Source organism: Lepidochelys kempii, chromosome 7, assembly GCF_965140285.1.
Source record: "Lepidochelys kempii isolate rLepKem1 chromosome 7, rLepKem1.hap1, whole genome shotgun sequence".
NCBI lineage: Eukaryota > Metazoa > Chordata > Testudines > Cheloniidae > Lepidochelys > Lepidochelys kempii.
The window spans coordinates 97123488-97144615 of NC_136386.1; the positions used below are offsets into that span (position 1 = coordinate 97123488).

Genomic DNA, 21128 nt, shown 5'->3' on the forward strand with positions numbered 1-21128 from the left:
CACAGGGGTCACAAGTTTATTTTAAGGGGGGTCATGGTATTGCCACCTTTACTTCTCCGCTGCCTTCAGAGTTCAGTGGCTAGAGAGTGGTGGCTGTTGGCTGGGAGCCCAGCTCTGAAGGCAGCACCCTGCTTGCAACAGCGCAGAAGTAAGGGGGGCAATACCATACCATGCCATCCTTACTTCTGCACTGCTGCTGGCAGCGGCTCTGCCTTGAGAGCTGGGCTCCCAGCCAGCAGCTGCCGCTCTCCAGCTGCCCAGCTCTGAAGACAGCACCACCATCAGCAGCAGTGCAGAAGTAAGGGCAGCAGTACTGCAATCCCCCCTACAATAACCTTGTGGACCCGCCAACTCCTTTTTGGGTCAGGACCCCTACGATTACAACTCTGTGAAATTTCAGATTTAAATAGAATTAAAATAGATTTAAATAATGACATTTACTATTTTTAAAATCCTATGACCGTGAAATTGATCAAATTTGAATTTGGTAGGGTCCTAAATATAGTGTACTTGGACTTTCAGAAAGCCTTTAACAAGGTCCCTCATCAAAGGGTCTTAAGCAAAGTAGGCAGTCATGGAATAAGAAGGAAGGTCCTCTCATGGATCAGTGACTGGTTAAAAGACAGGAAACAAAAGGAGGAATAAATGGTCGGAGAGGTTAAACGGGAGAGAGGTTAAACAGTGGGGTCCTCCCGGAATCTGTACTGGGACCAGTGCTGTTCAGCATATTCATGAATGATCTGGAAAAAGGGGGTAAAAAGTGAGGTAGCAAAGTTTGCAGAAGCTACAAAACTACTCAAGATAGTTATGTCCAAAGCTGACTGCAAAGATTTACAAAGGGATCTCACTACACTGGGTGACTATGAAATTCAGGGTTGATAAATGCAAAGTAATGCACACTTGAAAACATAATCCCAATTATAAATATTAAATTAGCTTTTACCACTCAAGAAAGAGATCTTGGAATCACTGTGGATAGTTCTCTGAAAAAATCTGCTCAATGTACAGCAGCAGTTTTCTGTTAAGAACCATTAGGAAAGAGAGAGATAAGACAATAATATCAGAATGCCACTATAATAAACCCATGCTCCACCCACACCTTGAATACTGGTCAGAAAAGGGCAACAAAAATGATTAGGGGTGTGGAAAAGCTTCTGTATGAAGAGATGCTTCTGTTCAGCTTAGAAAAGAGACGACTGGAGAAGGGGGTTTATGATAGAGGTCTATAAAACCATGAATGGTGTGGAGAAAGTAAATAAGGAAGTGTTATTTACTTCTTCACTTAACACAAGAACCAGGGGTCACCCAATGAAATTAATAGACAACAGGTTTAAAATAAACATAAGGAAGTACTTCTTCACACAGTATAGCATAGTCAACTATAGTATAGCATAGTCAACCTGTGGAACTCATTGTCAGGGGATGTTTGAGATTCAACTAGATCACAGCTTGATGTGGTGTGGCTGGAAGGAGGCAGAGAGACAGCTGATTCATGTTTGAACTGGACAAATGAAGCATTGAGCATCTAAGGGTACCTTCCCTCTAGCTGGCACAACCAGTATCTATTTACTTTTATATTGGTTATCTTTCGTTTGATTTCTCCTTACATTGTAACCATTTTCTCTCTCTCTCTCTCTCTCTCTCACACACACACAGACATTCACTCACTCTCTATCCTTCCTTTCAAGGCTCTACAACAGCAAATAAGCTGTCAATCAGCTGTGAATAAATCCAGACAGCCCCTCTTCCCTGGTGTAGATGTCACTTCACTCCGCCAGATGTCATTAGAGCTGGACATCTTTGATCTATGACCAGAGGGAGGGAGGTTTAACTGGAACTGAGAGCTAAAGCTCTAGTTCTGTACTGCTGGTGCGACGAAACTGCAGGCTCTGAATCAGCTGGCAGATACAGTTCACATACTACTGATGCACAAAGCCCAATCACATAGAAAAATGAAAAAATAGTTGTGACTGCTGTCATCTCACAATATAAATGTAAGTTTCATAGGTTTATTCATTAACCCCTTTCTCTCAAAAATACAGTAGATCAGTCCGGGGCTAAATGTTCAGTGTGGCGATTGAGGTAGTAAGGAGCAGAATCCCAAGTATCATTAACGAAAGTTGTGCACCTGGCTTCCTGTGCAGTGTATTGAGAATTTCTCTCACATAGCAGTCCTGCTCCCAGTTCATTTGAATCAGAACACTCCACATTATTGCTCCATGTCTATTAAACTGTTTGAGGTGGGGAGAATGGCTGGAAGCACAAGCTGACCTCTCATTAAAAGTTCCTTCATCACTATTGCATTTTACAGTGTTCTCTTTCAGAAATAAAATATGAAGAGGCACTGACAGAATATTTGAAATTTTCCTTGGGCATCAGAAAAGATGATGAGTAGAAGGATTTATGTTGGCTAAACCTCAAATTGCAATATCTACAGAACTGCTATTCAAATATTTCACCAAGGGAAGACCCTATACCCTCAATTACATGAACAGAGGCAATCTGTCTCTTCGGAGAACAAAATTAATGAATCTGTACAATTGAGACAATTAGTTCACTCCATAATTATTACAGCTTCAGTGATGTTTCAAATTAATGTGATGCAAGATGTAGAATTAATTTGATCCAGCTCAATGACCTAAATGCAGACAGTGCACAACTAAAAATAATGTAAATTTTAAATAATCTGTTTGCATATCCACTTTAAAGAAGCATTAGAAGTAACTTCAGCCAGGAAGTGATTACATACACTGACTTAAATATTAGAAGTATCATATCAAATTATTAAAACTTCTGAGATTTACAAAAAATTGCCACACGAAGGCAGAGTCTATTGTTAAAAAAAATAATGACACTCTTCCCACTAAAAAGAAAAGGAGTACTTGTGGCACCTCAGAGACTAACAGACTACAGCCCATTTCATCAGATGCATGCAGTGGAAAATACAGTATGACAATTTTATATACACAGAGAACATGAAACAATGGGTGTTAACATACACACTGTAACCAGAATGATCAGTTAAGGTGAGCTAATACCAGCAGGAAAGAAAAAAAACCTTTTGTAGTGATAATCAAGATGGGCCATTTCCAGCAGTTGACAAGAATGTCTGAGGAACAGTAGAGGGGAAAAATAAATGTGCGGAAATAGTTTTACTTTGTGAAATGACACATCCACTCCCAGTCTTTATTCAAGCCTAATTTAATGGTGTCCAGTTTGCAAATTAATTCCAATTCAGCAGTCTCTTGTGGAGTCTCTTTTTGAAGTTTTTTTGTTGTAATATTGCGACTTTTAGGTCTGTAATCGAGTGACCAAAGAGATTGAAGTGTTCTCCGACTGGTTTTTGAATGTTATAATTCTTGATGTCTGATTTGTGTCCATTTATTCTTTTACACAGAGACTGTCCGGTTTGGCCAATGTACATGGCAGAGGGGCATTGCTGGCACCTGATGGCATATATCACATTGGTAGATGTGCAGGTGAACGAGCCTCTGATAGTGTGGCTGATGTGATTAGGCCCTATGATGGTGTCCCCTGAATAGATATGTGGACACAGTTGGCAACGGGCTTTGTTTCAAGGATAGCTTCCTGCGTTAGTGTTTTTGTTGTGTGGTTGCTGGTGAGTATTTTCTTCAGGTTGGGGGGCTGTCTGTAAGCAAGGACTGGCCTGTCTCCCAAGATCTGTGAGAGTGATGGGTCGGCCTTCAGGATAGGTTATAGATCCTTGATGATGTGCTGGAGAGGTTTTAGTGGGGGCTGAATGTGACGGCTAGTGATGTTCTGTTACTTTCTTTGTTGGGCCTGTCCTTGTGGGTACTCGTCTGGCTTTGTCAATCTGTTTCTTCCCACTGACCCACACTATTCGTAAGTGCTAAACAAAATTCTGCCACAATTTTTGTAAGGCAATTACCACTGCCTGCCATTTAAGGTCCTGCTCCTGCAACTGATCTGCACTGACGGACCTCTGCACCCATGTGGAGTTCTTCTGAAGTCAGTGGGGCTCTGTATAAGGCTTGAAGGGTCCAACCACATGGATTCGGATTAAAGAAAGCCCTAGATTTTTCCTGATATGAAAAATGGTGAGAAGTCTTTGACAATTACTGACTTTTAATTTCTGCGCTTACCTTTAAAATCAAACTGGTAGATGTTTTTCAAGGATTCATGAAGGAAGTAAAAGCTTCCTAGAGCCTGTAGAAAAACAAAAAATAAATAGCAATAAGAATAGTCTGCTTTTAGTAAAAAACAAAATTGTGATACAGCTTTTCAAATGCAAAAACTAAAAGAAATTAAATATCAGTAATTAAAAATACTACATTTGATAAGTAAAACATTTTCAGTAAATCACATGAAAATAATTGAGTTCTTTATTTGTTTTTATTTTATTTATTTGTTTCTTTTAAGTTTAATAAGCAGCTATAATGAAGGCCATTAGCAGTTTACCTAGGGCTGGTCTAGACTACACAGTTAGGTCAACATAAGACAGCTTATGTCCACCTAATTATGTCGTGTCTACTCTACAGCCTTGCTCCCACCAATGTAAGTGTCCTTCTGCACAGACATAACTACACCATCTCCCTGAGAGGTGTCAGGCTTATGTTGGTGTAGTTAGGGCAGTGGTGGGCAACCTGCAGCCCATCAGGGTAACGCGTTGGTGGGCCATGAGACAGTTTGTTTACATTGACCACCCGCATGCACGGCCCCCCACAGCTCCCAGTGGCCGTGGTTCACTGTTCCCAGCCAATGGGAGTTGCGGGAAGCTGGCAGCTCCCCTTACCCCCACTAGAAGCCCTAGCAGCTTCATACCCTGCTTCAAGCTGGGAGCCAGGAAGAGAAACTGGGGGGAAAAGCCCAGGCAGCTTGGGACTCTGCTCCCAGCCAGGGAATGGGGAGAGGAGGGGAGGGGGCAGCCCCTCTGGAGCCCGGGAGCCTGTGGGGCAGCCAGGCTCCTGGCAGGAGGCTGCCCACGGAACTGAGAGACCAGTCTCCCCACACTGCCCTTCTTAGGTTGGTGGAAGTGCTCCTGGTGAGGATGCATACCACCGACCCAAGGAGGGTAGTGTGGACATGCAGCACCACAGTAATTACTGCAGTGGCTGTAAATGGATCTAATATAGGTTGATTTACATTTCTATCATAGACATACCCTAAATTTGCTAAGGACACAAATAGTTAATATACTTTATAAATATCAAACAGACTTAATTAGTGATTTTAAAAAACAACTTAATAAGTACATCACACATTCAGAAATAAACGTATTAAGAGCTCTCCTCTGGGCGGTGCTAAACACCTTCATCTGCCATTGAAATAATCCCTGTATAGTCTACTTTATTATTGCTCTGGATTGCAGGTCCATCAATGACTGCATCCTTGCAAGAGTCTGCCAAACAGTTTCTGCCTCATATACAGGGCAAAACAAATGTTTTTGGATGCAGCGTGGACTGCAGGAATGATACACAGTGGTGGGAGTCCTAAAATCTAATCCTAGATAAGCCATTTTCTCACTGGATAGTGCAGAGCAAATCACATTTCCTCTTTGTAATAATTTCCCATCTGTAGAATGGGAATGTGGCACACAGGCCCATTGGTGCCTGATGGCAAAGGGTTCACTGCAACAGCAACTTCTAACAGACCTAACAAACTCACTACACCTAGCTCACCACTTTCACAGTATTTATCCATAAAGAATATCATGTGGGGTCTTAAATGAAAGCCAGCACCACTGGTTATGAATATAGTTGAAGATGTATGTACTGATACTATGTAGGAGTTATGTATATATGATGGAAATATGTTCTTACAGTTTGTATGAAGGTGTTAACAGAGGTGAAAACTGGTTTCCTACCAGACCAGAGATGTTTCTCCATCTATCTGTTGAAATGTAAATTGAGTATTATCTCATTAACAATCACCAGTCTGAGCAAAATGAAGATGAAGGATTGTGAGATTTAACAGGAAGAGAAGAACAGCAGGGGAAAAAAAGCCTTATCTGGGGGGTGCATGTCAAAGGTTTACTGGGCTATAACTGGGGGACAAAGAAAACAGCTTGTTATTTTGCACCTAGTAGGAAAATGAACAGTGCATTTACCTTAATGAAAAGTGGATTACAACTTGACTGAAGCATTGAAAAAGGTTTTGCGTGAAAGAAGATTGCTCTAGACAGGAGGTTAGCCTGTTAAGTTTAGTCTCTAGAAAGTGTGTACTGATGTTGTTTTATATGTAACCCTTCTGTTTCCGTTATCTTTACTCACTATCTCTTGAATCTTGATCTTTGGTAATAAACTGATAAATCTTTCACTATAAATATATCTGAGTTCTGTGGTATTATACAACAAGCTAATCCTGAGTTGAATCATTCAAGCTGGTAAGTACACTATTCCCTTGGGGACAACATACCTGGTATTACTGTGAGTGTTCAGGGGATGGGGGGCTAAACACTACAGGGGAATGCTTCAAAGGGGTACGCTCAGGGACTGGGGTGCATCTATTCTTAACCTCCAAGGGAAAATAAAGACTGGCATAGGCCAGAGGAGATTGTTTGGGTGGCTCATAGCTGGAAGGTATCAGGGACTGGGCACCCAGTTAAGCACAAGCAAGCCTCCCTCTTGCTGGAGGCAGGGGTGGAACAAGGTGACTCAGAGTCCTGGGAACCCCGAGAACTATCAAGGGGTAATAATTATGTATCTCACAGGAGTGTTGTAAAGATTAGTTTGTGCTTGTACAGCTCTTTTCTATTATTGAATGTTTCAGTAATAACAACCATTGTATACAGATGATTGCATGCTATTCCATGCTAATATTTACAGTAACATTGTCATTTGCATAAAGACCACACTTAATTTTATTAATTTTTAAAGTATATATAGATTACTAAAACAGTAAAATACAGTACCAGTATGACAGGTATTTCTAGGGGCCATTAACTGTATCAATTGTCTGAGAATATTACTAAGGATAATATCACCCATAACATAATTCAGCTTCCCATAAATCTTTGGTTGCCAGAATGCTATAATTTGAGGAGCACTGAAAGCTAATTTCTCAGTTATCAAGTCCTTCTGCTACTTACAAACTAGTAAAAGTTGTCCGCCACACTCCAAAGAGCATTTTGCCAAACATAATACACAAGTAATGTCAGCCCCAGTGATCTTAGATTTTGTGTAACTGGAGCAAAACTTGGTCATCTTTTTAGAAGCATAGGGTGCAAGAAAGGTATAAACTGACCTGGCTCAGGCAAAATTCAACTAATCTGCTGCTGAAACTAACTTCAGAATTTTGTTTCAAAATAGAGAGTTTTCATAGAGAATGAAATCTGCTGATTGTGAAAAGCTTCTCTTCATCAACATGCAGGAAGTCTCCTAGCTATTTAAAGAGATTGATGTATGAGCTACCAGTAAAACAAGGCTGAATAACTCAAGCAAACACTGGGGGAAGAAAGTTAATTCTCCAGATTAGGTTTGCTTTGCCATACTCAAAATTCTGTGCTTCTAATCCTGGCCTAGTTTTATAATCTATCCTCTTTCATTAAGAGCTTTTTGTTTTTAATTACCATTATATACATATCATTGTGCCAAAAAATATTCTCTAGGGCTGGGATTTTCAAAGGACACTAAGGGAGTTAAAAGAAAAGGAGTACTTGTGGCACCTTAGAGACTAACCAATTTATTTGAGCATAAGCTTTCGTGAGCTACAGCTCACTTCATCGGATGCATACAAGTTCATCGGTGCCACAAGTACTCCTTTTCTTTTTGCGAATACAGACTAACACAGCTGTTACTCTGAAACCTGTCATTTAGGGAGTTAAGTGTCCAAATCACACTGGAATTCACTGGGAGCTGCATGCCTACCTTCCTTTGGCTCTTTTGAAATGTTACAGGCTACATCAACTACTGAACTCCCATGCTCCAACAGTCACAATAAGTAGTCTATGATTCAGCTAAGCAAATAAACATACCAGTATACGCATTCCTTTTCAGCAAAGCACATAGGCCCCTATTCAGCAAAGCAAAGCAAAACATTTAAGGACATGCTAAAATCCATCCCTACCCTGCAAGGCATTTTGGCCATGGATTAAGGAAAGCATCCTTATTCACAACAGCACTTAAGCACGTGCTTCACGTTAAACATGTTCATAAGTGCATGAGGTCTCAATTCAGGAAAGCACATTAATGCTTAATTATGGGACTTAATTGTGTACTTAAGTGCTGTCCTGAATAGAGATTGGGACAGAAAGTCTGGGTCCCTGTCCATAATTCATAGTTCATGACAAAAGGAAAACTGAAAAGACTGTTGAGGGTAAGAGGGTTCCCAAGAGGCCTGACCAAAACTGGCTAAACCAAGCCTAGCAGTCTGTAAAAGGCAGAATTTGAGCTCAGGCATTAAGAATTTGATTACTGGTTATTAATCATCATTAATGAGGCTTTGTACCCTCAATGGTCCATCTTCTAGAGAAAACGTTAAGGATACACATACAGTTGCATATATATAGGTGGCACAGACAGCAACAAGTACTGTTAAAGCTTCCCATGACTTTCTGTTATAAGAACATACATGTTCTCCATTTTCTGAGGCCCCAAGTTTAGACATCTTGGGTCTGAGTTGCAGAAGTGCTGAGCACTCAGAACTGCAAGTGAGATAATGGAAGTGCTGCTCTGAGCATATAAAGTGAACTATATAGAATGGGGATAGTAATACCACCTCTCCTAACAGGATGGTGTCAGGACAAATTCATTAATGTTTGTAAAGAATAAAGGATAAATAGAAAAAATGAATTCAATAGTGAACCCATTCAAGTGAGCCAATGGATGAAGCAGAGGTCCATGGAAATGACAGTATTTGCTCATGTAATTAAAGACTATCATAATGCATACACAGGGGAGCTGAATTAAGATACAATCTTAACTCTGGCATTTCCTAACCTCTGAGTGCCTGGATTTACAACCTTAGCATTCTTTTAACATATTGTTGGGTGCATAATCATGTATATATATGAGAGAGAAAGAAACAAAATTGTCCCCCTTTAAGTCAATAATAGTTTTGCCACAGACTTTACTGGGGCCAGAATTTAACCCACAGTGGTGGTTTTTTAATTTTTTTAAACTTTTACCCATTTCTATAATTTGTCTTCTTCTAGTTAGTGATTGGGGGTTGAAGACATGTTAGCAGTCCATGAAATATCAAGAAAGAAAATATAAATCTGCATTTATAAAATCTATTAATTCTACTTCCCCCCAAAGTTCAGGAGTTCCTTGCTGAGTTTTCAAATTTCTTGGCTAAGTTAAATAGAAGCAGTTCAACTGAAAAAAACAAGAATCCTTGCCATTACACGAAGTCTTAATGACAAGTTTAAGAGAACCAAACAAATAGGATGATTTAGTTTTATTTTGCCTTTTTACTTCTCTACTGACTGAGATACCTTCCCTGACAGAGTAGTGTTTTGGCTCAGTGATTGCTGCATTATTTATGAGAAGCTGCACATTTAGAGATTAAACATTTGCTGATTTGTCAAAAGCACAAACATGAGGTCCTGCCCATCTCCTTGACATATTAGTTCATCCAACGGAAAACACTGTCACACATTTAATTGATGAGTACACTTCCTTGTGACCCAGGCAACCTGCTCCAGAGTTGGGTTTTTTTTTTTAATGGAGGTGGCAAATAAGAAAAAGCAGGAGACATTCTTGTACAGGACTCAAGGTTAACTATTCTGCAACAAGGACAGATTGCCAGGAAAAAAACATTCTGATACAAGATATATATATATATAAAAAAAAAGGCTGACACCTGCTATTTAATTTCTTAACTTAATGGAATTATATTAGCAATTAATAAAAAGGAGATGCTACCTCATGGCTAAACTTTGATTATATTCTGGCCTTTGGCTTTTTAAAACTGCGGGACATTACTCTTAAACAGTAATATGCTTATTGAGTTTTTTTGCTTGTATAGAAGGGTTTATCTTACCTCCCTCATTCATGTAGATAAAATCCCTACCCAGAATCACATGAAACCCATTCTAGCTGTACTTGGAGTATAGCTAAATCACACATGAAAATCTCTTCGCTAATCTTAATTACAAATAAGTAATATAAAATAAAAAACAATGCTGCTCTTAAGGAATGGCATCAAACAAATATCACCACTCAAACAATTTATTTTCAGAATATTTGCTGTAAAATTAAGTTGACGTGAGGTTGGCCGAAAATGGGGACAGCAGTCTGACATTAGTTTGCAACTATATCTCGAAACCGTGGTCCGGACTCTGATATCCTTAATCACAAATCATCCCATTGGAGCAAGTGTGGCCATTTTTGGAGTAAAGTATTACTTGGTGTGAGTAGGGGTCTCACAATCTTTCCCTATATTATTTAATTTTATTATATGGTGCCAAATTGTGATATACTTAAAATGTCACCCACCTGCATCAATGGGTGAGAGAAATTGATGGGGCTGGCAGTGATGGGGGACAGTCCCAATAGCAAGGGAGGGAGGCACTTGCCAAGGGCCCTGTACAGCAGTGGTTCTCGAAGCTGGTCCGCTGCTTGTTCAGGGAAAGCCCCTGGCGCGCCGGACCAGTTTGTTTACCTGCCACATCCTCAGGCTCGGCTGATTGCAGCTCCCACTGGCCACGGTTCGCCGCTCCAGGCCAAGGGACGTGCTGCCCGCCCTTCCCACAGCCCCCATTGGCCTGGAGCGGCGAACCGCGGCCAGTGGGAGCCGCGATCGGCTGAACCTGAAGATGTGGCAGGTAAACAAACCGGTCCGGCACGCCAGGGGCTTTCCCTGAACAAGCGGCGGACCAGCTTTGAGAACCACTGCTGTACAGCATCTTTCAGGTCTGTTCCAGCAACCCACCCTAACTAGGAATTGGAACCTGGCCTGGCAGACACTGTGGGTCTAGCCGGTCACCTGTTTAGGGAACTAGGAAGGAATTTTTTCTCCCATGGGCCAAACTGGTGGAGGATCAGGGAGTTTTTTGCCTTCCTTGCAGCACCTGCAAGCCACAGTGGGTTAAGCAGGAACGTGCATGGTAGCTCACGGAGGTACTGGGGTGGTGTTGCTTACTCACTGCAACTCACAGCTTGTTTCATGTGCAGTTAGGGGAATAAAATGAACAGTTCCAAGAGGTTAAAGGTCTGGGATTTCAGTGATGGGCCTTGGGCTCGTGACACGTTGGGACCTTGGGGCCTTTGTGGGCTGAGGTCAGACCTTGTGCTACTCGTGGGTCCATGTCACTACTCTGCCACACCATCTTTTCCCCTCACAGGAGAAAGGGTGATAGGACTCATAGAGAGCTGAGTCCTGGGGATAGGTTGAGGAAAGCCTACTCCATGTTATGTGTTATCTGGTAAGGAGCCCTATAATCCTGGAGCCAGTTACAGATTATGGCAAGGAGCCCTGTAACCCTGGTGCCAGACACAGGTTATATGATAAGGAGCCTTGTAACCCCCGCGCTGGAACCTAATAAATGCCTGGTATAGGAGAGTATGGGTGCGTAGTGCCCCTCCCTTGTGCTAACAGTTTAATAAAAGTTGCAGCCTGCTGCTTAATTCCACGTATGTGTCTGACCTCATTTTGCTGCTGTGTCCACTTCTATTGAATAGTATCTAACACCCTGAGTTGTCCTATTGAAATCAGTGGGAATAACTGCCGAGCCCACGAAAGCTTATGCTCTAATAAATTTGTTAGTCTCTAAGGTGCCACAAGTCCTCCTGTTCTTTTTGCTGAGCAAAGAACTTCTCAATGGAAGGGTATTACGATCTAGCCCTTACATGGTCATTTATTTAGAGAAACTAACTTTACAAAGCTGACAACACAAATACAAATGCAACATGCAATGCTCTGAATCTGATCTATGTCACAGACGAGAGGCTATATAAAGCAGTGGATGGAACCGCTCTTACTTATTTCACTTGGTGAAGTATCATGATTAAGCTACTGAGATCCACTTGTACAAGGAAGTAAATTTCAGACTTGATCTGAATTCACTAAAATACTAAAATGAAAACTATGCTTTGTGATGAAAATGCTTGCTCTATCAGAAAAAGACAAAAAATAAAACTATAACATGTTTCCTCATTAGTCCTGTTTTCAAATGTTTTATAGTCAACTCATTTTTTGTGATTTAAGTCCCAACTGTGTAATCCAATGCATGATCCGCAGCATCAAACCTCTGCTTTGACTGAGGCTGAAATTAAAATACTATTTCTACATCATTCCTACTCTGTTCTCCAGCATCCTTCATAGTATCAGCACATCCTTGAGGACATTTGAGGATAGTGGTGCTGTTTGTTACTCTTTGGGTATATGAAGACATTGGTGCTGCTTAGCCAGCAGGGGGAGCATCAGAGTACTATGTTACACACACAAAAACCACATTAACAGAACATTAAGTAGACAAAGTCAAGCACTCAAAAGTCAGGAAATGCCAGGATCAAGGTTGCCTGTGCAACCTTAATTCAGCCCCTTGTGCATATCCAGTATGATAGTATTTAATTACTTGATCATATACTATTTCTTTGATAAGACCCCTGCCTCATTCAGTGCAGAGGATGGATAGTTCCCATTTAAGAAGAAACTGTTTAATAGTTTGTATTCTGTTCATTGTTCAGGGTGTACCACAGCTTCCGTTGATTTCAGCTGCAGCTGTGAGTGCTCAACACTTCTGCAAATCAGACCCTAGGATCTCATGTCAGGCATCAAAGAATGATGTACACACAATCAGTGACCACCTACGAAAAATGTGGTTTAAGTGACTTGACTAGCATCACATAGGAATTCAGTGGCAGGGATAAAATCCAATTCTCTAGTGCAGCACTCAGCTGTCTTAACTATGAAACCATTCTTTTTCTTCCAGCAGCTCCCCGTCTCATTCAAAACTTCTACAACAAATGAAGCAGTGGTACTACAGACAACAGTCTCCTTTACTACACACCACAGATTCATCTCCAGACCAGGTCCTAGTCTGTGTACTGAATCAGAAAGAGTTCCTGTGGATAAAATAGTATGTGATCATATAAATAAAGACTGTATCATACTGCCTACACCAAGTGGGGGTCAAAATTAAGTTGCACAGGCAGCCTTAATATGGTATTTCCTAACTTTTGAGTGCTTGATTTTACAACCATAATAGTCTTTTAACTTAGTTGTATGTGTGTGATTTCCTAGGGTTTTTTAAAAAGTAAACTGAAATAACAAAAAATCCATTTTGTGGCATCATATTGGCACCCACATGCATCATCAGCAGAACTGGAACCTTTAGATACATCACACTTATCTCTCTGCCTCTTGATCTGATGGAGTAACAGATAGTGGTAATAGACTGTCATGCTGTATGTGGAACAGCACTAGTGGGGGATGGGACACCTAGCCAGTGGGTTTCACAGCTATTTGCTGGGAACAGAGGCATGATGAGACCTACGTGTTCTGTTACAGACTCTGGAGCAGCGTGGGTTCTAGTGGGCAGAGACTTGTCTGTCCATTCTCCCTGAGCATGACCAGTGGCAGAGCCCAGGGTGATGGGCCACTGGCGGTGGCCTGGAGAGCAAGCCTGCCCCAAACTCACCTGGCAGTACTGGTTCCTGGCCGATGGGGCTGGGCCAGATTCCCCACTCTGGGCATCATTATGGAGGGGCAACTGGGCCAAATCTGCGTGATTGGCATTGCGACCTGGTTCTTGGGGTCACAGTGGCATGCACCCTGTGCACCATGTCACAAAACTCAGAGTGGGGAGCCAGGCCCAGCCACTACCAGGTGAGTGCAGGGCAGTCTCACTCTCCAGCCTCGAAAAGGTGCCAGACATAAACCTAAAGACTGCTGGGCTCCCAATTTCATTCCCAGTCACCTTCCCCAACTCCTCCTCCCCAGTCTCTTTATCTAGCCAGTCCCAGTCTCACCTATACATGCTCCATGCTCCCTCTCTGTGCCCCCTCCCCCACAGTCTGGCACTTGTCCTCTCTGCATTTGAATCAGGCAGCTTCCTCTTCCATGTGCTACCTGGGCCCCGCAGGCTCAATGAGAGCATAGGAGAGACAGTCTCGCTGTTCTCAGTTCAGCTGCCTGGACCTGAAATGGCCCGCAATATGCCTGAGCTGTAAATGCAGGGAAAGCCCTGTTCAGCTGCGGGGCTGCAGCATGCCCAATGTGGACAGAATCTTCATGAAACTTAGCTACTAAAATCTAGTAAGTATCTACTGAACATATGTTAACTGTTATTTTTAAGGTTTCAGAGTAACAGCCGTGTTAGTCTGTATTCGCAAAAAGAAAAGGAGTACTTGTGGCACCTTAGAGACTAACCAATTTATTTGAGCATAAGCTTTCGTGAGCTACAGCTCACTTCATCGGATGCATACTGTGGAAAGTGTAGAAGATCTTTTTATACACACAAAGCATGAAAAAATACCTCCCCCCACCCCACTCTCCTGCTGGTAATAGCTTATCTAAAGTGATCACTCTCCTTACAATGTATATGATAATCAAGTTTGGCCAGATTTTCATGGAGATGGTAAAAGATATATCCCTGCCAAATTTCAAGTTTCTGCTCCAAAGATTGGGGGTGCTAGATATTTTCAAAGAAAAAACCCTCAGAATTTTTTAACATGGGCAAAAGAACACATTTCCCCCTATTCTCATGCTCAGCAATGGCTGAAGTTAAATAAAAAAAATCAGACTGAGGCAGACACCTGGTATAGAAAATTTCAGCCCAAATGTTTGAAGTACGGCAAAGTTAAAAGCAACAGAAATCAGGGCCTTATACAGCATTGGGAAGTGTCAGGCAACCTTAAAAATAAGCAGTGCTATCTGCCCTGCCTATAATATTTAAATAGTGGATAGTGCGAGTTTTTCTTTTTTTCTCAAGTCAGACGGCGAATTAAAACCATCTCAAAGTACATTTGGAATCTAGGGGCCTGTCCTCATCAGACTAAAATTTTTAAAAGCAAGTGAAAATTTCAGCCTACATTATAGGACTGTGAATCCTTACTGTTCCATCACTTATGACAGTTAAATTTAGACGTAAGTATATATGCTAGCAAGGACCGAAGTGACATCACAGTTCCTTTCTATTTACAGATGCCATGATTGTATCAAAAAGAATTGATATTCACACTCAGGCTACAAGTTTACTTTCTGAAGGTGCTGACTTGTTTCATGCATTGCTCACTTTTACAGCTTTAATCTTATTCTCTCTAAAGGATTTTATAACTGATATGTAGAATTACACAGCATTTTGTTTGATTTGATAATCAATGTTTGTAGCATTAGTAGACTTTCAGCTGATAGTGCACATAAAGGATCACTGGTAACTATTAAATAATACCTTACAGGTTCTCTGTCAGGTTTTGATTATGCCAACATGAAAAGATGTGTTTTGAGTTGGGATATAGTACAGTATACGCAAGTATATTAATTCTGAACATACCACTCACTGGAGGTAAATGTTAATGGAATGGAAATTATGGTTATCACCGCCTTCCGTATTCAAACAGACTTAATCAGGTTTATGTACAGAAGTGGAAACCAATAAAAACGATGGAGTGTAGATATGCTATCCACTGCTCTGATTCTAGGGCAACTTAAATGCAAAAAAGGAAACTTTTTTCCACAGCTTAAATCATGGATACATCCTTTCCTAGATCAGGTCATGTTGATTCCACTAGAGTACATCAACAGCAGTTACACATACAAATTAAAACTTCAGTACTCTGGTTTATTAAGCTGTTTCAGGAACTTATTCACACTCTATGCTCAGCACCGTTTTAAGAGAAGGCCCAACTAACTGTTGTTCAGCAGTAATATTTACAGAACATTAAGCACTTCACAGAGAAACTGCATAGCACAAATAGAGATTACAAAGGCACCCACATTTTTAGGCCCAAAACATAACTCATCTTTTGCAACTGTAAGCTACAGTAGGAAACACATTTCTTATTCTAAATTGGTGGTTATTCAATTGATCATTTGAGCAGTTAATAAAAACTAAAATAAAAACAGTTCGTAGTGTAGTGTTGTCATAAATATAAAGGGAAGGGTAAACCCCTTTGAAATCCCTCCTGGCCAGGGGAAAGCTCCTCTCACCTGTAAAGGGTTAAGAAGCTAAAGGTAACCTCGCTGGCACCTGACCAAAATGACCAATGAGGAGACAAGATACTTTCAAAAGCTGGGAGGAGGGAGAGAAACAAAGGGTCTGTGTGTCTGTCTATATGCTGGTTTCTGCCGGGGATAGACCAGGAATGGAGTCTTAGAACTTTTAGTAAATAATCTAGCTAGGTATGTGTTAGATTATGATTTCTTTAAATGGCTGAGAAAAGAACTGTGCTGAATAGAATAACTATTTTTGTCTGTGTATCTTTTTGTAACTTAAGGTTTTGCCTAGAGGGGTTCTCTATGTTTTTGAATCTAATTACCCTGTAAGATATCTACCATCCTGATTTTACAGGGGGGATTTCTTTATTTCTATTTACTTCTATTGTTATTAAAAGTCTTCTTGTAAGAAAACTGAATGCTTTTTCATTGTTCTCAGATCCAAGGGTTTGGGTCTGTGGTCACCTGTGCAAATTGGTGAGGCTTTTTATCCAACATTTCCCAGGAAAGGGGGGGTGCAAGTGTTGGGAGGATTGTTCATTGTTCTTAAGATCCAAGGGTCTGGGTCTGTAGTCACCTAGGCAAATTGGTGAGGCTTTTTACCAAACCTTGTCCAGGAAGTGGGGTACAGGGTTTTGGGAAGTATTTTGGGGGGAAAGACGCGTCCAAACAGCTCTTCCCCAGTAACCAGTATTAGTTTGGTGGTGGTAGCGGCCAGTCCAAGGACAATGGGTGGAATATTTTGTACCTTGGGGAAGTTTTGACCTAAGCTGGTAAAGATAAGCTTAGGAGGTTTTTCATGCAGGTCCCCACATCTGTACCCTAGAGTTCAGAGTGGGGGAGGAACCTTGACAAGTGTATTCTACACAAACAGCGCACAAACACATTAACTAAGTAAATTGTAAGATGCAGTCAAAGAAGTGTTGTTACATACTTTATATCTTTAAAGAAAGGTTTATTTATTACACATATTTATTGTTCAGTTTACGTAATGCACCTGCCATTTACAGCAGAATTTAGGAAGCACACTGGTCAACAACAGCCAGAAAACTAAACTCTCCCTAAAAAAAACTGCTTAGGAAAACGTCTGAGAAAATAAAGTGCGCTGTTGGTAATCAAACGTGGGTTTTGTCAGACTAAAAGAGAAAGCAATTCCAGAACTGAGGGCCTTCCACTGAAAATACATTGATGTATAAATCTGATGACTGTCAGTTTGATCATCTCAATGTAAGCGGGGGAATAGTCCCGGTATCGTGGAGAACTTTCCTAGCTTCTGCACTACCCCGGAGAACTGGGCTATCAAAAGGATCTGAGTCCTCGCTCCCACTTCCTTTACCCAGTGGCCTCCCAGCCCTTGAGGGCTCCCCTTCCACTCTCCTGTCTGGCAGAGTCCTCGTAACCCCAACAAGGCTGGGCCCAGGATTCCTGGGGGCTCGACCCCCAACCCTGCTGTGATCACCTAGGACAGGGGCTAGGGTGTCCCCATTCCAGGGTACTCTCTCTGCACTGGGCACTTCTCTGACCCACTGACGATTACATATAATTTAAAGCAAATGCAAGTTATTTGATCACCAATTAATTTTAAAAAGAATAAGGAAAAATGGGAAAGGTTAAAGGAAACCCATCAACTCGCTCTGTGGCAGGGAACATCACAAACAGTGTCTCTGGAATGTCAGGGCAATTCACAGTCTGGTAAGTCCCAGGCCTCCTTCTCAGGCCCTGGCTGTGCTGCAGGGATGCTGTGGGTTGGACACTTGCTCTGGTGGTGGCCACACGCTCTCAGACTCTAAGTGGTAGGACCCTTCTTCCCAGTGTCGCCTCCGCCCTGTCGGGGTTACGATCCAAGCCTGGCCTGCAGAGCCTCTTGGCTGAGGTGTCTCCCTGTGCTGGGCCCGCTGCCCAGGGTCCCCCTCGCTCTCCCCAGCTGCTCACCGCACCCAGCTCCGGACTGCTCCAGCCCCAGCTCCACCACCCTGTCTCTGCACTGCTGCTGCTGCTCTGCCTCCAGCTCCCTGGGCTGCTTCTCTGGCCCCTCTGGCTCTAGTTGCTGCAGTTCTGCTCCCAGGACAGGTCTGCTCTGCAGGCTGCTTCTGTGACTCTGCTCCCAGCACTGACCTGCTTCTTGGGCTGCTTTTCTGGCCCCTCTGGCTCTGGTTGCGGCAGATTTCTTCCCAGAGCAAGTCTGCTCTCTCTGGGCTGTGCCTCTGGCTTTAGGGCTGCAGCTCTGCTCCCAGGACAGGGTCTGCTCTCTCTGGATCTGGTCCAGCTCTGCTCCCCAGCTCAGCTTGGGATCCTGCTTTCTCCTTAGCTCGGCCCCACTCTGTCTGACCCAGGCAATTCCAGCTCACATGGAAGACGGGACCTCCCTGGCCTCCTGACTCCCTGATTAGCCTGCCCGCCCTGTCATTCAGGTCGACCTGGAGCATTGGCCTTGTCCCCATTGTTCCTGGGGGCTGTCAGTCTTAGGGTCCTTATTCCCTATCAACCCTTCCCCCTTTTTTAGTACTGGGAGCTAGCAACTAAAACACCTCCACTGAATGTTAGTAAGGGGGCAACAGTCCCCTTACATCAGGTAACCTCATTTCTCAGGATAAGGCACAGACAGAACAAGATAGTTTCTTAATAGATACCCAGGACCCAAACCATAAAGGTATTCTAAATAAAAGCCAAAACTTTGTACTGAACAGGAAATGACTTGGGAGACAGTATAGAGTCTGGGGTACATGTAATGTGCTCCCAGAGTGAAACCAACTCAGGAGGCAGGCAGCTACTGTCTTCACTAGCTGAAGTTTCCACGTGGTCTTCATATATAGGATCAAGAATACTGCACTGTAGTAATCCAATCTCAAAGTGTTATGCATGGATAATTTACAGTGAGGTCTGTATCAGAAGGAAAAGCTCTTAACCTTCTAAAACAAACACATACGGAATTAAGCAACTTGGCCCTGCTACTATATGAACATTCAGAAGCAGTTAAGGAGCCAGTGTGCTCCCAACATTACCAACCGGGGGGGGGTGTTGGGGGGAGACAGCAAACGAGGCGTTCAATTGAAGGGGCAGCTGTTTTTTCCACCATTTCTTCAGTTCCTCCAACAACCCACCAGCATCAGAGTTACCTTGCCTGGGTTAAATTTCAGTCAACTAGTTCTCATCCACGCCCCAGGCTCAGCCAGACACCCAGAAAGCTGAAATCCTTTCTATTGGTGTCAGATGACACCGAGATACAGAACCAAATGTCATCAATATACTGACCCCATTCTGTGCATATAAGAGCTAAGTATTATCATCACCCTCATCATCTCCCATAGTAGTCTCACAACACATTGAGAAAGAAGGGTAAAAGAGTGGAGAGGGAAACCTACAGGATAGTTCTTTGGGGCAGACGAACAAATACTCATTCCTCCCCTCTGGGCATTTTCTAAACAAACAAACAACCAGACAAACTCATAGCAAACAGCCACATTTCTGCCAGTGTCTGTAACTGTGTTAACACCACCTTGTGGTCAAAAATATCAGAGGTTCCTAAAAGATCTAAATAAAGCAGCAACACGGCCTGATCTGAGACCTCCAACTTAGTTCATATCGGCCACCTTACCCTTCCATGATAAATGACTTTCAGTCTCCACTAGCTGGGGCAAGATCTGAATTGATGGATTAGAGAGAAAATACTCTGTACCAACCCAATGAGTCATCCAGGCCCTTCCATATCTATCTATATCTATATCTATACACACACACACGCACAACAATTTTACACACCATGCCCACAGAGATATTATGGAGTCACTGCTAGTGGTTCTGTAGTCATTCAGAATTCTATCCAAAGCAGGGTTTAAATAGCTTGTCTAGGCATGAAAACAAATATTGATCATAACCAAAACTGCACAACTTACTGTCAGAGTAAAAAATTAATTTTCTGTAAAGTTATACATAAATCTAGTAAGTGGCTTACTATTTGAAAGGAGTTCAAAATGAAATTTTAAGGTTGGTGTTTATTTTTTCTGACCCCCGCCGCCCGCTCTAAACTTACAGATAAATGGCTTTGTTTTTAACACCTCAAACTCCAGATGCAGCTTTAAACAAAATATCATACATAGGAAATTAGAACAACAAAGTAATTAGTAATCTTTTGTGAGAGAAATGAAGAAGCCTAGAAAGAGGAGTTCAAAGCTCCATAAAGCACACTGCGGGCTTTCAAAGATCTCAGGGACATCCCAAAACAGACACCTTTGCCAGACATGCACCTAAAAGGAGTGCAGAAAGAGAGCCCCACTGCCATACCCTGCCTAAAGTCTGCAGCACAGGAGCTCCTCCAAGATGCATAGATGATGATTTGTAGGAAGAGAGGTGAACCAAAAGGGAGTGTGGGCTGTGTAAGAAAGGATTATGCTCCCAGCACATATTTTGGCTGTAAAATCCTAGACATTCTTTCAATACACCCATCACTAATTATAGTCACACAGCCAAAGATACCATTATAGATTTCATAAGAATTTATAAATATGGCACGTGTGTCAAAATTCAGGCTGTTATTGGAATGTGCAAGGTGATTTTCTTATGGCAATGTTGTCATTAACCAAATGTCTGCATTTCAAGGGTAACACATTATTTACACAAACTACTGTTACTGATCATTTCCATTCTTTTTAACGCTTAAGGTTTTTACTTTTAAAGTTTTGGTAACATATTTTGCAAAAGGATAATATAATTCACTACAGCAATAAACTGTAAACTAGTGTATTTTTGTGGGTGATATACACACATCTATACATACCCATAGATACACATTTGAGAAAAAATAAGGTAGTTTAATTTATATTAACGGTGCTTTACATATTATGCTTTTATTTTGCCCATAATTTGTTCCCAAATGTCCATTTTAGTCTTTAATTAACCTTTAGATATTCAATACAATATCATAAGTCTATTTCATGATTCCACGCCAAATGGGTAGTTTGGATTAATTACTCCTAACAGTGAGACTGAGCTGTAGCTCACGAAAGCTTATGCTCAAATAAATTGGTTAGTCTCTAAGGTGCCACAACTAC

General features: G+C 41.9%; 1 protein-coding gene across 5 annotated transcripts in view; it reads right to left on the reverse strand.

The window, feature by feature from the left end:
- Positions 1-21128, reverse strand: part of INPP5A (inositol polyphosphate-5-phosphatase A) — a 429845-nt gene that overhangs the window by 169801 nt on the left and 238916 nt on the right. For all 5 annotated transcript variants that reach the window (XM_073353963.1, XM_078853839.1, XM_073353965.2 and 2 more), the window contains one exon: positions 4125-4188. In XM_073353963.1, the coding sequence (XP_073210064.1) occupies positions 4125-4188 (64 nt within the window). The remainder of the gene's footprint in view (positions 1-4124; positions 4189-21128) is intronic.